The following is a 16252-nucleotide window of genomic DNA, read 5'->3' as shown; positions in this document are numbered from 1 at the left end:
ATCGCAATGGCCGAATACTTCACCCCCTCCACTCTCGGGATTAGCACCCTACTTACCACGAAAACAATCAATCCGCGAGTACGCCTTGTGCACATGAGAGAAGAAGGAAAACTCGTTTGCCCTTGGCCTGGCAAATCTCCATGGATCCACTCTCACCCCGCATCTGGTCCATGAACCCCCTCAGGACCTTGGCCGCTGCCTGCCTCTTACCCGATCTCGACCTAGACCGATCCAGTGCCGGGTCCAGGACCGTGTTAAAGTCCCCCCCCTCATTACCAAGCTGCATGACTCCAGATCCGGAATCCTACTCAACATCCGCTTCATGAACCCTGCATCGTCCCAGTTCGAAGCATACACATTCACTAGCACCACCCAGGCCCCCTGCAACCTGCCACTCACCATAACATATCGACCCTCTTTATCCGCCACAATACCCGCCGCCTCAAATGCCACCTGCTTGCTCCCCAAAATTGCGAACCCCCTGTTCTTCGTATCTAGCCCTGAGTGGAAAACCTGCCCCACCCATCCTTTCCTCAGCCTGGTTTGATCTGCGATCTTCAGGTACGTTTCTTGTAGCATAGCGATATCTGCCTTTAGCCCCTTTAAGTACGAAAACGCATGGGTCCTTTTGACGGCCCATTCAGGCCTCTCACATTCCACGTGATCAGCCTGGTCAGGAGGGCATCCCAGCACCCCCCTTAACCCCTCCCCTCTCCTCCCCCCCACCCCCCCCCCCCCCCCCCCCCCCCCCCCCCCCCCCCCCAGTCAAGCATCCACTTAATACCCCTACCCCCATTGCACTCCCGTAAGTCAGCTGACTAATGCTGACCCCGGCCGCTCCCACCTCCACCTCCAAACTCCCTGTGGGTTCCCCTTACAAGTCTCCAACCCCTCCTCCCCACATAAGTGGGGTAGAGAGTGCCCCCCCCCCCCCCACACCCCGTGTGAACAGAGAGAGAAAAACAAAACAATGTACCGTACACTCAAACCCCCAGTTTCAGGTGCCACCCCCACCATTTTGTGGTAAACCGCGCTCCCTATCTGGGCCAGCCCCACCTCCTGTGACGCAGCTCTTCCCAACTGCGACCTCGCCCAGAGCCTCGAGGGCCCAGGGCAAAAGTGCTACAAAAACACAAGAAAACACGGGGAAAACCCCAACAAAACATTGCCCTCCCCCCCCCCCCAGCAACCCCCACAACATACTGCAGTCCATTAACTCGAGTCCAGCTTCTCATTCTTGAAGTCCACGCGTCATCCGCATGCCGAAATAGTGGTGCTGGTCCTGGTATTTAACCCACAGCCTCGCCGTTTGTAACAGCCCGAACTTCACCCCCTTTCCGTGGAGGACCACCTTGGCCCGGTTGACTCCCGCACGCTTCTTGGCCAGCTCTGCACTCCAGTCCTGATAGATACAGAACTCGGTGTTCTCCCACCTGCTGCTCCGCTCCTTCTTCGCTCAGGAGTGCTAGACACACTCCTTGTCGGTGAAGCGGTGTCAGTGTCCTTGCCAGGACTCTGTGCACCCCATCCAGCTCCAGGGGCCGCGGGAAAGACCCCGCGCCCATCAGCGTACCCAGCATCGTGGTCACATACGCCCCAGCATCTGACCCCTCCACACCTTCAGGGAGACCCAGAATCCACAGGTTCTGCCTCCTTGACCTATTCTCCAGGTCCTCCAGATTCTCGTGCCATTGTTTTGTGCAGCGCCTCGTGCGCCTCCACTCTAACCGCTAGGCCCAGGATCTCGTCCTCATTGTCAGAGGCCTTCTGCTGCACCTCCTTGATCGCCGTCCCCTGCATCTTCTGAGTCTCCACCAGCCTTTCAATCGACGCCTTCATAGGGGCCAGCATCTCCGCCTTTACATCCGCAAAGCAGGTTCTTAAAAACTCCTGCTGCTCCCGTGACCACTGGACCCACGCTGCCTGATCCCCGCCAGCCGCCATCTTGCTTTTTCGCGCCCCTTCTCCTCTTCACCAAAGCCGCTTTTTTGACCGCCTCACTCCTGGTCCACTCCATACAGCGCTGGGGGACCCTCACTGTTTCCTTCCCACACTGGGAATCGTCGCCAAAGTGCCACTGGAGATCCTTAAAAGGGCCCAAAAGTCCGTTATCGGCAGGATCTGCCGACCGTGCGACCTACCTAGGCATAGCCGCAACCGGAAGTGTTTTTGGCATTGATAATTATATCTTCAGTTGACTAGAATCAAAACTCTGCAACTTCTTTTTAAAATTGCACACCTCACTTTTATTCCTTTTAAACCCACTTTTTGGAACAAACTTTATGTGCTCAGGAAGCAGGAGCAGTTCGGTGGAATTTCCTGGCCAGTGAATGTGAATGATTAAACTTTGTAGTAAATCCCAAAAGTGCAAGAGAAGTGCAGAATTAAGATAGCTAATGTGACAAAATTGTTTCAGTATTCTGAGTTATCGGCTATTTCTGTATTAATTAAGCAAAAAGGCTATATCTTGGAGGGAGAATGTTCATAGAGAAACATCTCTGATTGGGGGCTCAGCAAAAAAAAAAGTAGAAAATTATATGAATGTCGATTTATCATTGTTTTAAATGCGCTAGTAACCACTGTGCTGCCCTCTTATCATCTTTTTAGTTTTCAGTTTCTGTAACAAGGCTGTTGCTGCATAAAATTAGAAAACTTAGCTATCAAATGAAATGAAAATCGCTTATTGTCACGAGTAGGCTTCAGTGAAGTTACTGTGAAAAGCCCCTAGTCGCCACATTCCGGCGCCTGTTCGGGGAGGCTGTTACGGGAATTGAACCGTGCTGCTGGCCTGCCTTGATCTGCTTTCAAAGCCAGCGATTTAGCCCAGTGTGCTAAACAGCCCCTAGGAGTGTGATTGAAGTTAAAGTACTTTATGATATGGTTTTAAATAGCCTCAAGGTAATAACTTGAAGCATAATCTTGAAATAGTTAAAAGATAAACATTAAATATAAAATATTTAGAAGTTGGAATAATGCAATATAAATGTGCCCTTTTGTACTACATGCTGTGTAAAATGTGCACGTGCTTGGAGAGTCAACATGTATGAACTATTGCAATGAATTTACTATTATCATTTGCATCTTGTTCCTATCTCTCCGTAAACCCTTTGAATTACCTACTGTTGATCAAATAGAGCCATAGAATCTTCTCCACCAATGAACAGGCACTTTGGGTTTCAATCTCAGGTTTTCTTTTAAAGAAGGTGGGTCCAATAATGTTGCACCCCTTCAGCTAATGCGGAGAGTCCATCTCAGTGGCTCCTCTGGTTCCTGGTGGCACTTTGCCAAGGCCTTGCGGTAGCATCTGCATGCAATCTAAGTTTCTGAGCCATATAGAAGAGTTGGGAGGCCAACCTCCTTGTACAAGAGGATCTTGGTATCTGCAGGAATATTGGTGTCTGCAGGAATATCACCGTCGTCAAAGACTCTCAAAATAGATGTAAACCTTTCTCGGAAGCGAACTACTTGGGGGAACTTCCTGATTGAAGGGACACAATTCTTCAAGGACACCCGATGGCACCAGGAAGCCTGGAAAGAGAGCCTGAGAGAGGAATACCGGCGATCTAGAGTCCAAGGATTGATCCCACAACATGGAAACACCTGCCAAGTGTGCGGTCAAAGACACGGCTCTAGAATCGGGCTCGTCAGCAATGCAAGGACCTACAGAGCCCGTGACCAGTAACGCAGAGTTTCTTAGATGGACAATCATACTTGTTATGCCAAAAGTGAAGAAGACACCTTGAACACTGTATTTGAATGGCAGCATGGGTTAATGAAAGAATTAAATTGCAGCACTTTTCACGAGCTTAATGACTTCAAGTATTTCACAGATAATTACTTTTGAATTGCTGTAATAAAGGGGAAAGGTACCAGCTAAATAATTTGTTCTATTTGTGTTATTTGAGGAATAGGTGCTGCCATGTCATTTGGAGAAATGGCCCTGATATTTTTCCGATATAGTACCCAGGATATTTTAGATCCATTTGGGAGGGCAAATGGGGCTTCAGTTTAATCCCATCCAGAAGATTATTAATACTAATGTTCTTATTCTCCCTATTATTGATCATGCTCGCTATCCCCTTTGCCTTCTTCCTCACTCTCAAGTTCAGGTTAACATTCTGCATCCCACTTCCGTGCTGAAGTCCTGAAATGGGACTTAAACTTCTGTTTATTACAGAGATCAAAAGATAGTGAAATATCTCTTCCTCAAAAAAATAAGTTGTTTCTCTTCCCTTTGCACTCAAATATTTTGTTTTGCTCTACTACAGTGAATTTGTGGCATTTGCAAGTAGTTTTGTTTGTTCTTCTCTACATAAAACCTTCCTTCTCTCCTACGTTTGTATACTATAAGACATTTTCTTTCCTTTCCAGTGATAAATTATTTCTGAAGAAATTATTGTAACACTGCAGGTGAAAATATTTCCACCACCATATCTCAAATGATTAGCATCTAAATATAGTTGCAACATCCTAGGTGAATGTCGAGATGGTACCCTTAAGTCCCCTTTGGACCCAGAGTACAAAATAACCTCTGTGAGCAGCACAAAAAGAACCTCACCTTGAATACCATTGTTCTGATGAATTGTTGATTAACTTTAATGATATAGTAAATTAGAAAAGATATTTTTTTCCCACTCCTTCGCATCTGATATTTTGTAAATTTTCTACAATAGAACAGCATGAAAACAACAACTCATGTTTCTTTCCTTTTTCTCCCCTCTCCTGTCTTCTCCCCCCACCCACCTCTTTCTGTCTTTCTCCACAGGATCTTGAACTTTCTGGTCCCTTCAATCTGGTGGCATGTGATATGGGTCTCCTGCTGTGCTTGGGGCACTGTAGTTCCAGTGTAGGAGGGTACAAACAATTCCCTTATATTTCACTTCAGCCCATCCCACTTTGGGCTCTTCACCGATAAGCCTGCCTTTCTGAGGGAAACTTCTTGCAAATATTCCTAACATTAATCCACCAATTTCATGGGTAAGATGTAGTGCATTTTAAAACTTATTTTTGTGTAGTGACAACGTTATTTTTAGTTCTATATTCTCAACTTAGTGAAGGAGAAAGGTTGACAAGGAAAACTGGAATTTATTTGCTTTTGTCATATTTGCTTCTCAATGTCTACACTGAAAAATGTAGCTGTTTGTTTATTCCTGCTGAATCATTCCTCATGCTGAATCAAAACTCTGCAGAGTTATTAACATTTAATCAATTGGACACTTGCTAAAGCAGGCCTCAACTTGAAAATGACCAATCAGTGGTTTCATGCTGTAGATGATTAACCCTCTGAATTGTAATATTTCAGCCATAATACAAGGGCTTCATTCTCCATTTCCCAAGGCAGGCAGCGAGAATTGCGATTAGGCGGAGAATACCACTCAATAGAAAAATCAATTTGTGCCCGGCGCCAATTCCGATGCCATGCCCCGGTCCCCTTCTCCTTGACAGCATTAATGACGTTTGCGCCCCACACTGGTGGGCCCATGCAAAACCATCATTTGCCTGGCGCCAATTCCAACGCCATGCCCCGGTCCCTTTCTCCTTGGCAGCATTAATGACGTTTGCGCCCCGCATTGGTGGGCCCATGCAAAACCATAATTTGCCTAGATTTAAATCTCATTAGCAGGTTGGACACTACATGCCCCACCCCTCCATGATGCTCCACCACTCTCCGGCAGATGTCACGCGGGTGCAAAGTAGTGTAGGCATTTACAAGCGGGGCCTGGATGCCACAGATGTTGAGGAGGAGGGAGAGAGTAACAGAAAAACTCAGTGTCAATGATTGCCAGGGCTGGGGGAAGTAGCGGGGGGACAACTTGGTGCCAGGTCCGTGCACTTGGGGTGTCCCCCTCGGGATAAGGGTGGCCAGACTCAGACCGTCCTTCCTGCAGTATTTAAACACACCCCACTGGTGGTACCTACAGGCTGCTCTCACTGCTTCCGTGTCCTGTAAGTATTCATAGAGCCTCTGGTCATATGGGAGCCCATTAGGTGTGTGGTGATTGGTGATTGCAATGAGTGTGTGGTGATTGGCACATTTAAAAACAGCTCCAGCTGTCAGTGGGCTGCGAATTGGTTTCAATTCACGTGGGCAGAGTGCTGGCCCATTTCCATGACCTGAATCACAGAACCAATAGCACCCCCACTGGAAACGCGAATTGCACACTATTCAGTTCCAGCGAGGACTCTCAGGGCGGGATACGCGATCGGGCGGAGAATCCCTTTTGACGCCGAAATCGGGGACGGTGCCTGTTTTCGGATACTCCGCCCCCCTCCAAACCCGGGTCATTGGTGAGTACGCCGCATGCCGTTGGGACGGCTGCATGATGTCGTCTGAAGGCCCTCCCCCGATGCTCTGCCCCCGATGGGCCGACTTACCAACGCCATGGGATACCTGTGCTCTTGAGTTTTCGTCAATCTCGCCTGGCGGCTGCGGACTGTGTTCAGCGCCGCCACAGTCGGGGTGAGGGGTGGGGGGGAGGGAGAGATTTGTTCTGCTGGCCAGAGGGGGTGGCAAGGGGAGTTACAGGGGCACTATCTGGCAAGCCGGGTCCGTGCGATGCCAGCGCCATGTTGTACAGCGCAATTGCTGCAGACGTGGCCACAGACCCGGCAATTCTCCGGCTGTTTCTGTTGGGAACGCTGGGGGGTTTACGTGGCGTGACTGCTAGTCCCCCATCGGGCAGAGCATCGGTGTGCGGGCAGCGCTGACTTTTCCATCGTAAAACTAGACACTTGCTCCGGACATAGCCTCAAAATCGGAGAATCCAGCCCTCAGTCTCCCAAATGGTGAATCTAAGCCTTCATTTCCCACACTGAAAATCCAGACCCAGGTCAGCTACAATTTATATTGCGTAGGCGTAAACTGAAAATATTGAGAGCTGTTAAAATTCTAAGTAGTTCAAATGATATTGAGGTTTTTAAGTTTATACTTTCAAATTAATAAGTGGAAGGGTAGCTCTAAAACGCAATCATTTAAAAGTTAAATATTACATTTGGATAATACGCAAATGCCCTTTCTTGTACACCACATGCTTTGTAAAATATGCTTTGTCATATGACATGCATGAACCATTATTACATTTACAACTATTTACATCTTATGAACCTCTTTTGAAAACTTTTGGTGTCCTCCACATTGGTTCCTTTAATTTTGTAATTTGCGAGGAGCAGCTTCGGAAAAGCTAATATTCTTTAAAAATTCCAGGATGTTAGAATATTGTTCTTAGTGTGTAATTAAATTAATCCCATTTCAGATAAGTAGCAGATTCCAAACTGAGATTTGACCTGAAGTAGCCTAATATTCTTGTAATATGAAATTAGTAAAAAGTCTGTTCCTTCGGCTGGCAAGATTATAAATTTTGGGTTTTTGTGCGAAAGTTACAACAAAACCATTTATTTCTCAAAAAATATTTATGACATATCTTAGTATTGTATTCACTTTGGTCAGCTTGCCATGTGTTTGTGAAAGCAGGACCATTATGATTTCCTTTACCCAAAGAATTTGGGGAAGACTTAAGTCAGAACTAAAGTAGGGGTACGTCTGTGACTCATAGTCCGTTTGATAAGCAGCTGTGTAATTCAGAGCTGCTAGTTAGAGGTTTACATTTGTTCAGACCTTCAATTCATAGCACTGAGATAAGTCAGAGACTTGGACATTGAATAGGCTAGTCAGAAGTTAAATGATCAAGGGCAGCACGGTGGCGCAGTGGGTTAGCCCTGCTGCCTCACGACGCCGACGTCCAGGTTTGATCCCGGCTCTGGGTCACTGCCTGTGTGGAGTTTGCACATTCTCTCCATGTTTGCATGGGTTTCGCCCCCGCAACCCAAAGATGTGCAAGCTAGGTGGATTAACCACGCTAAATTGCCCCTTAATTGGAAAAATGAATTGGGTACTCTAAATTGAAAAACAAAATAAGTTAAGTGATCTAGTTGTAAGAGACGTTTCATTTAAATAGAGAATGACCTTTTTCAATAATGTGAGGAGCATAAAGAAGTCTGTGGTAACTGTAAATTTAGCTGCACCTTTCCATGAGTTGTGCAGAGTAGCACCTTAGTTTTGTATCTCCCAGTGCCTCAGCCCTGCGCAGATCTACTTCGTTAGTGCTTCCCAAATTTTTCTGTTTTTCCAGTGATCTATAAAAATAGGTGCCATCCTGAAATCAATGGTAGTATCCTAGACCATGGTGCAAGCTACAAACCAGAGACTTAATTGCATACTCCAGTCAGGCACTTCAGTTAATAATGAGCTACACTCTTGGAGGTGTTTTCTTTTGGATGAAACATTAAACCTGTCTGGATGAAGTAAAGACCCAATGTTAGTACTGCGTTTGAAGAAATAAAATGCATCCAGGATTGAACAAGGCTTAAGCACCATTTGAATCAATATGTTTTGAAACCACCCTCTCGGTATACATAAATCAATGACTGGCCCATTATTAAAGTTTATTTGAATGACTGATGGCGCTTATGACCAATTTTATTTTTTAAGCTGTAGGTTGTAAAGTAGGTAATATATGTAATCAATCTTTGCTCGGGATTTGGGGGGCCTCTGTAGGTACAACATTTCTAGTTTGGTGGGGATGGTGAAAGCTGAACTGGCATGGTGGCTTGGTCTCCCTCTGTCACTGGCGGGTCTGGTACAAGTGATTAAAATGAACATGTTGCCGTGAGTTCTGTTTATTTTCCAATGCCTGCCGATTTTCCTGCCGAAAGGCATTTTTTAGAGAGATTGAAGGAATGATTACCTCGTTCACATGGGGAAGGAAGGTGGCCAGAATTAGAAAGGTGCTATTACAGAGAGGAAGGCAGGCAGGGGGTTTGGGTCTTCCGAACCTGATGTATTATTACTGGATGGCAAATGTGGAGAAGGTACGGAGCTGAGTCAGAGGGGTTGACTCCCAGTGGGCCAAAGTGGACGAGAGTTTGTGTAGGGGGTCGGGATTGAAGGCACTAGCAACAGCACCACTCACGACGGCCCCCCGGGGTAAATACTCAGGGAGTCCAGTAGTAATAGCTTTGTTGACAATTTGGAGGCAGTTTCGGCAGTACTTAGGGTTGGGGGCAGGGTCAAGGGAAATGCCGATTCGGGAGAACCATAGGTTTGAGCCAGGGCAGTGGGGTGGAATTTTTCAGAGATGAGAGGAGAAAGGAATTAGGACACTAAAAGATTTGTTTCTTGGGGGTCGGTTTGAGAATTGAAGGAGCTGGGAACGATGTATGGGCTGGAGCAGAGGGAAATATTTAGATACATGCAGGTTTGAGACTTTGCCAGAAAGGAGATACAGAGCTTCCCGGTAGAGCCAGCTTCCACATTGCTGGAGGAGGTGTTGACGACAGGGGGACTCGAGAAGGGGGGTAGTGTTAGCGGTTTACAGGGCTATTTTGGAAGAGGGGAAGGCACCACTGGATGGGATCAAGGCAAAGTGGAAGGAAGAGCTGGGAGATGGTATGGAGGAGGGGTTCTGGTCTGAGGTGCTCCGGAGGGTGAACGGCTCCACCTCGTGTACGAGGTTCAGGCTGATACAGCTGAAGGTGGTATATAGAGCACACTTCACAAGGGTAAGGATGAGCCAGCTCGAGGGGGTAGAAGATGTGTGTGAATGTTGCGGGAGGGGGGAGGAGGGCGCAAACCACGTTCAGATGTTTTGGTCCTGTCCAAAGCTGGAGGATTACTGGAAGGAGGTTTTTAGGGTAATCTCTAAAGTGGTGCCCGTGAAACTGGACCCGGGCCCTTGGGAGGCCATATTCGGGGTGTCGGACCAGATTGGAAACGGGTGCGGAAGCAGATGTTGTAGCCTTCGCCTCGTTGATCTCCCGAAGGCGGATCCTGTTGGGATAGAAATCAACCTCTCCACCTTGTGCCCTGGCATGGCGTGGGTACCTGCTGGAATTCTTGATTCTTGAGAAGGTCAAATTTGAACTGAGGGGAAGGATGGAGGGTTCTACAATTCATGGGTGTTATTCATTATGCACTTTCGAGAATTGGTTTACATTGAACATTGGGGGAGCGTTAGGAGGGTTGGGGGAGGGGAAATGACTGTGTTAATGGTGACATGGGTGATCCCTGACTCCTTTTTGTCATTTGTTTGTTAACATGCGGGATGCTGTTTGGGGGTTTGGTGGGAGGATGGGATCGTTGTTATTGATATGGGGATTGACATTACATTCATTACTGATTATTGTTTATTGTTGGTCGGTGTAAATTTGGGAGAAAAGGTGAAAAAGGAGGAGAATAAAAATATTTTGTTTAAAAAAAATATTATGTAATCAATTTGAAATTGAATTCGGAGCTCAAGATAACACCACATGACTGACACAATGATGCCAATTTGTTTTATCATTTTAACATAGTGAATTCAATTTTATTAAAATTGTGTATTATTGAAGAGAAAACAATGGCTGAGCTTCAAGCGATTAAAGTGGTCATAATAACTATACAATTAGTATTAGGCCACTATTAGAAACTGGCAAAAGTCATGGAATGGCATATTGTTCAAGGCCTGGGAGGAAAATGCCTTGAGATGGTAAAGTAACGGATTGAGTCATAAAATGCTTGTTAATGATTTATTTAAGATTTACATTTCAGTAGCTCCTACGGTGACACAGTGGTTAGCACTGCTGCTTCACAGCTCCTGAGGAAACTTGCTCTTGTCAATGGCGGGTGATCTTAAAAGGATACCTTTGCCACAAATATAACTGGCAAACATTTTATTTGTAATTAATAAACTGGGTTAAAACTCCCCTTTGTATGACTTTTTTGATATCTCTCTGTGACTGTTCGTCCTGTGTCTGCATGGGTTTCCTTCAGGTGCTCCGGTTTCCTCCCGTTGTCCAAAGATGTGCAGGTCAGGTGGATTGGCCATGCTAAATTGCCCTTAGTGTCCAAAGGTTAGGTGGGGTTACAGGGATAGGGCAGGGGAGTGGGCCTTTGTACCAGGGTTCTCTTTCGGAGGGTCAGAGTAGATTCGATGGGCCAAATGCCCTCTTTCTGGGCAGCATGGTTGCATAGTTGCTTCACAGCTCCAGGGTCCCAGGTTCGATTCCTGGCTTGGGTCACTGTCTGTGCGAAGTCTGCACATGCTCCCCTTATGTGCGTGGGTTTCCGGTGGGTGCTCCGGTTTCTCCCACAGAGCAAAGATGTGCAGCTTAGGTGGATTAGCCATGATAAATTGCCCCTAGCATCCAAAAAAGTTAGGTTGGGTTACTGTTTATGGGGATAGGATGGAGGCTTGGGCTTGTGTAGGGTGCTCTTTCCAAGGGCCGGTGCAGACACGATGGGCTGCACTGTAAATTCTATGATTCTGCGCTGGGACTCTATGATAAAAAATAGCTTTGTACCATCTCAATTGCCACCTGAAATACGAGACCTTGTCTTTTTTCCACATTTTATGGTCTGACTGCTGAACTGCTTTCACTTTCTGGTACAGTGAAGAACTTGCAAAAGAAACAGATGTGATTAATGGGTTTCTAAATTAACATTTTTGTATTACAGATAAGATAAACATTTTGAAACATATTTTGGGGTACAACACAAAATATCTGGTTGGGTGCCATTTATCCCATGTATGTAATCAGTTTGCTACAAAAGCAAAATACTGCAGATGCTGGAAATACTCAGCAGTGGAGAGTTTAAAAGGCAGGGGTCTTCCTGTGTAAGAGGCTGCTTGCCACCAGCAGCCTCTCCTTTGTACTGGAATACCCAAGTAGACTGGATTATCCCATCTCCCTCTTCCAAGCCACAGACATGCTCAGTAGGGTTGAGCTCTATTTATTCTCTTACATAGGATTGGGAGTAGGCATTCAGCCCCTCGAGCCCGTCCCACCATTCAATGAGATCATGGATGATCTGCGACCTAATTCTATATACCTGTCTTTGGCCCATATCCCTTAATATCTTTCTGAACAAAAATCTGTCTCTGGTTTAAAATTAACAACTGTTCTAGCTTCAACTGCTGTTTATGGGAGAGAATTCCAAACCTCTACCACCCTTTGAGTGAAGGAAGTTCCCCCTAACAATTCTCCTTAATGGTCTCAGGCTAATTTTCAGACTATGCTTCCTAGTTTTGTCAATTTATGTTGCACTTCCTCCAAGGCCAATATAATCCTTTTGAAAGTATGGTGCCCAGAACCGCTCACAGTACTCCAAGTGGGGGTCTAACTAGGGTTTTGTATAGCTGAAGCAGCTACTGGCATGTGTGTGGCCCTGTTACTGCAGGTTGAATACCAGTGGTGCTGGGCGGTCCTTAAGTAAGGACTTCAATTGACCTCTGTGCTGAAAGGCCGTCTTCAATCCTTCCCGCACCAGACTTAATCGGTGGAAATGAGGAAGGCAATGGGGTCTCCACCCTGCAACATCCTTCCCCATTTCCCTGTCCACTTCTGGGGAGCATTAAATTACATTCAAGTTTAAAAGTTTCAGGTCTGTGAATGAAAGGTCACACACTGGAAACATCGTTCTCCACACACCCTGCTTCAGCCTTTTAAGTATTTCTAACATTTACAGTTCTTACATTAGCATCCTGTTTTATGCTGCTGGGATCTTGGAAATTTTTATTAACTTGTTGCAATTGTTTATCTCGTTAATTTAATAAAGGTGGTTCTGTTTCTTCTTCTAGATTATCCATATCTGCAACTTCAGAAGCTAATGTTGGAACCATCGCGGGTCAGACAGTGATCCCCATTAATAACCAGTTTCACATTATACAAGGTACATGAAGCAGCAGCTCTGATAATTTTTTTAATGTAGATTAATAATTTTTTAAATATAGAATACTGCCCGAAGATGCAGTGGGGAAAAATGTTCTTCATTTTAATCCTACTCTGCCTTTTATAATTGTGATCTAATATTAATACCATTGTTTTCCATTTAGACCAATTTGAGTTAATTAACTAATGAGTTGATGTTAGTGCTGTGATGTAATGTGCTGTAATATGAGACAGAGAAATAAGATGTGGGTGTTTTGGACCTGCAATTCCTGCATGGCCTCAGCTATATCGTTGAGCAGGTACTGAGCATAAGACAATACTTCACTCCAAAACTAATGGGGAAGGAAAATGTAGGGCATAAAGCCTCAATCTTAATCACACCAGCATCCAGTTAGTATAGTTCTGACAGAGACCTGAATGAAGATTGCCTGCCTGTATACTGCGAATGTTGCATATTTGAAGCAATCTTTTAATCTTCTTGGCTAATCATAGGACTTTGGGGAAAAAATAGGAACTAGCGCCGTGACCAGTAAAAAGGATATTTGGCAATGATTCTTTGTATTTATCTTTTACCCATGGATCCACATCTGTCTGAAATCAACGTGATGAACCACTGCCCTCTCTCTATGAACCAAAGTTGGCAGAAGGAAAGACCATCTTTGCTTCAATTACATAAATGAGAATTCATACATAACAGGAGACACGACCGATACCATCTCGAAGGACAAGGGCAGCTGATACCTGGGAACACTACCTGGAAGTTCCCTCCAAGTCACTCACCATCCTGACTTGGAAATACATTGCCATTCCTTACGGTCGCTGTGTCAAAATCCTGGAACTCCCACCCAAACAGCACTGTGGATGTACCTCCATCATGTGGAATACAGTTGAAGAAGGCAGCTTATCAACACCTCCTCGTGGGTTACCAGGGATGGGCAATAAAAGTTGATTTAGCCAGAGGTGCCACATCCCTTAAATTAGTTTTAAAATAAAACTGCTTGCTATATCACTAATTGAGGTCACTAACTGTTTTTTTTATTCCTAAAATTGTTGGGATACCTTGATACGCATAGAAATAAGAGACTTAGATACATGGGTTATGGGTACAATGGGAGTAGGTAGATTGATAAGGAGCAGACGCAGGAATTATCTTGAAAATATGCCAAAACTATTTGTTCTGGCTATCAATGAATACTTTCTCAAAACCCTACTACCACATTCCTCTAAGTTTGTCCATCCCTACCACTCCCCAACCACCTCACTCTCATTTTGAGACTCCTTTGCCCCACCGATCATCATAATACTATTACTGCTGACCTCTGCAGCTTCCTTTTGACTCTTCCATGATAGCTCTTGTTTCCACCAGATTATTCCATCCTTCCACATTGCTACTACTATTCCCGCGATACCTTTTGTCACTGCTTCCTACGTCTAAGGCAAGCAAACTTAAATTGCATCTGGCATTTCACCACATCTTTGCTTAGTGAACAGCCCTGTCAATTCCAAAGCTACTATCAATGCTTTCTCTTCAAAAACCTGCAAGTCAAACTACATGTTCTTTCCAACTGCTGCCTTAAATACTGTCCTTTTGAGCATGATGGCATCTCCAAAGTCTCCCAAAACACTCTGCTCAAAATCCTTCTGTCTGCCTTGGTCACCTGACTAAAGTCAAGGGTTACATTATTTGTTGACCATGTTGAATCATCCTTTCTTCCTCTCCATGATACCTTCAGCATTTCATATAGTCAACCACTCAGTGTTTCCATTTTCCCTCCAAATACACCCATATGTTTTCATTTCTACATGTTCAAACACAGCGTGACTTCTTTCCAAACCAACAATATCCTCTCCAGAAACCCACCAAAAATCTATTCTTGTCCCATTTTTTTTTTTCTTGATGATCGAGATGTTCTTTTTCAACACCACCTGAATGCACCGGATCAACTTCTGTATGTATGCTGATTGCTTGGCCTTTTTAAAAAGTAATTTTCATACCTAGTGACTGCCTGTCTGACATTTAAGTTACAGATACAACAAAGTTTGCTTTGACTGAAAATTAGCAAAGTTTCAATACCGAGTGGGAAAAGTTGTTCCTTTGTTATCTCACTAAAGCCACTTTTGTTTAAGCAATGTAAAACCATGGTATCATGTTCAATTCAGAGTTGAGTTTCAAATCCAATGCTTTCCAATTCCAGGTCCACTGATGGTCTTTCACCTGCACACATTGCTGTGCCTCACTATTGTTACCAATGAAACTTTTAGTTAACTTAGCCTCAGTTTCTCTAATGTTCTCCTTGTTAACCACTCACATTTCCCACCCCCATAATTGACTCCAACATCTTGAAAATATGGCTCTTCTTTTCCTGATGAACCCACCAACGTCTTGAAAATATGGCTCTTCTTTTCCTGATGAACCCACCTATTACCTCCATCCTTGTTGACTTCTTGTCAGCATATTGAGTTAGAATCAGACTTTGTTTTCAAATCTCTCCATTGCCACTCCCCTCCCACCCTATCCTTGATCTTTCCTCCTCGGCCACATTCTTCAGTCCTACAGCACTGATCTTTAATGTTTCGCCCCTCACTCCACTGTCGTTGATCACAAAGCCTTGAGCTGCATTGATCCCACTGTCTGTAAGTCTCTCCTTACGCACATTCTTTGACATTCAGCATGACACATTCTAATGGTGAGGAAATTTTCAGCTGTATGTCTTGTGCAATAAACTGTCAGATACTGTCCCATAACCTAAAAATATTTTGCTTACTTTCAGAGGCCGAGGAGGCACTTTTAATAGATGACCCTTTTACTCGTGAGTACTGTTTAATAATTTTTATAAAACTTTAATGTAAAGGCAGAACTGTAAAGCTTTTTTGCTTGCAGACGCTATTCATTTTTTAACAAGTATACTCCAAATAGAGTTATTCATCCCGCAAGCACTGTACCAGTTTGATCAGTCTTAATTGATTCTAGGAGATATAATTTGACATTTCAGTGTAGCTGTTAACAAAACGACTTCTCCACTCCCAACACATGATTCCTTGTTCCTATTATGTATTAAGACCCAGGGCTCACACAGTAGCTCAGGTCTTTTGCATCCACATCTGGTCTGGTTCTCTAAGTTCTCAGCATCCCAGTTACTCCAGTCCATCACCTAGAACTTTCTTTTCTGATCTTGGACTTTGAGCTATAATACATGATGTTGATTTAAGCATGTAAATTAATGCAAGAAAAGTGATCTAATATATGGCAGAGATAGTTTCCCAACTCTCAATTTATCTAAATGCTAAATTCTTGCCTCGGTGCAGGGAGACAATGACATAGTCGACGTGGTGGACCTGTAATCCTGAGGCTCGTGCTCTGGGCACAGAGGTTCAAATCTCATCCCAGCAGCTGGTGGAATTTGAACTCAGTTATAAATCTGGAATATAAATCTAGTCTCAATAATGGTGACAATGACAGCTCTCATTGATTGTCGTAAAAACCCATCTGGCTGACTAATGTCATTTAGAGAAGGAAATCTGTCCTCCTTACCTAGTCTTGCCTAAT

The 16252-nt window shown here is 44.7% G+C and overlaps 1 protein-coding gene across 4 annotated transcripts in view; it reads left to right on the top strand.

Annotated features, from left to right (window-relative positions):
* Nucleotides 1–16252, top strand: part of ocrl (OCRL inositol polyphosphate-5-phosphatase) — a 120508-nt gene that overhangs the window by 34330 nt on the left and 69926 nt on the right. For 3 of the 4 annotated variants that reach the window (XM_038776189.1, XM_038776188.1, XM_038776191.1), the window contains 2 exons: nucleotides 12615–12706; nucleotides 15477–15515. In XM_038776189.1, the coding sequence (XP_038632117.1) occupies nucleotides 12615–12706; nucleotides 15477–15515 (131 nt within the window). Of the gene's footprint in view, nucleotides 1–4765; nucleotides 4978–12614; nucleotides 12707–15476; nucleotides 15516–16252 lie in introns of all 4 variants that reach the window. The other variant, XM_038776190.1, reaches the window with a different exon arrangement.

Source organism: Scyliorhinus canicula, chromosome 17, assembly GCF_902713615.1.
Source record: "Scyliorhinus canicula chromosome 17, sScyCan1.1, whole genome shotgun sequence".
NCBI classification, from domain to species: domain Eukaryota; kingdom Metazoa; phylum Chordata; class Chondrichthyes; order Carcharhiniformes; family Scyliorhinidae; genus Scyliorhinus; species Scyliorhinus canicula.
This window is presented reverse-complemented; position numbering and strand designations above follow the sequence as displayed.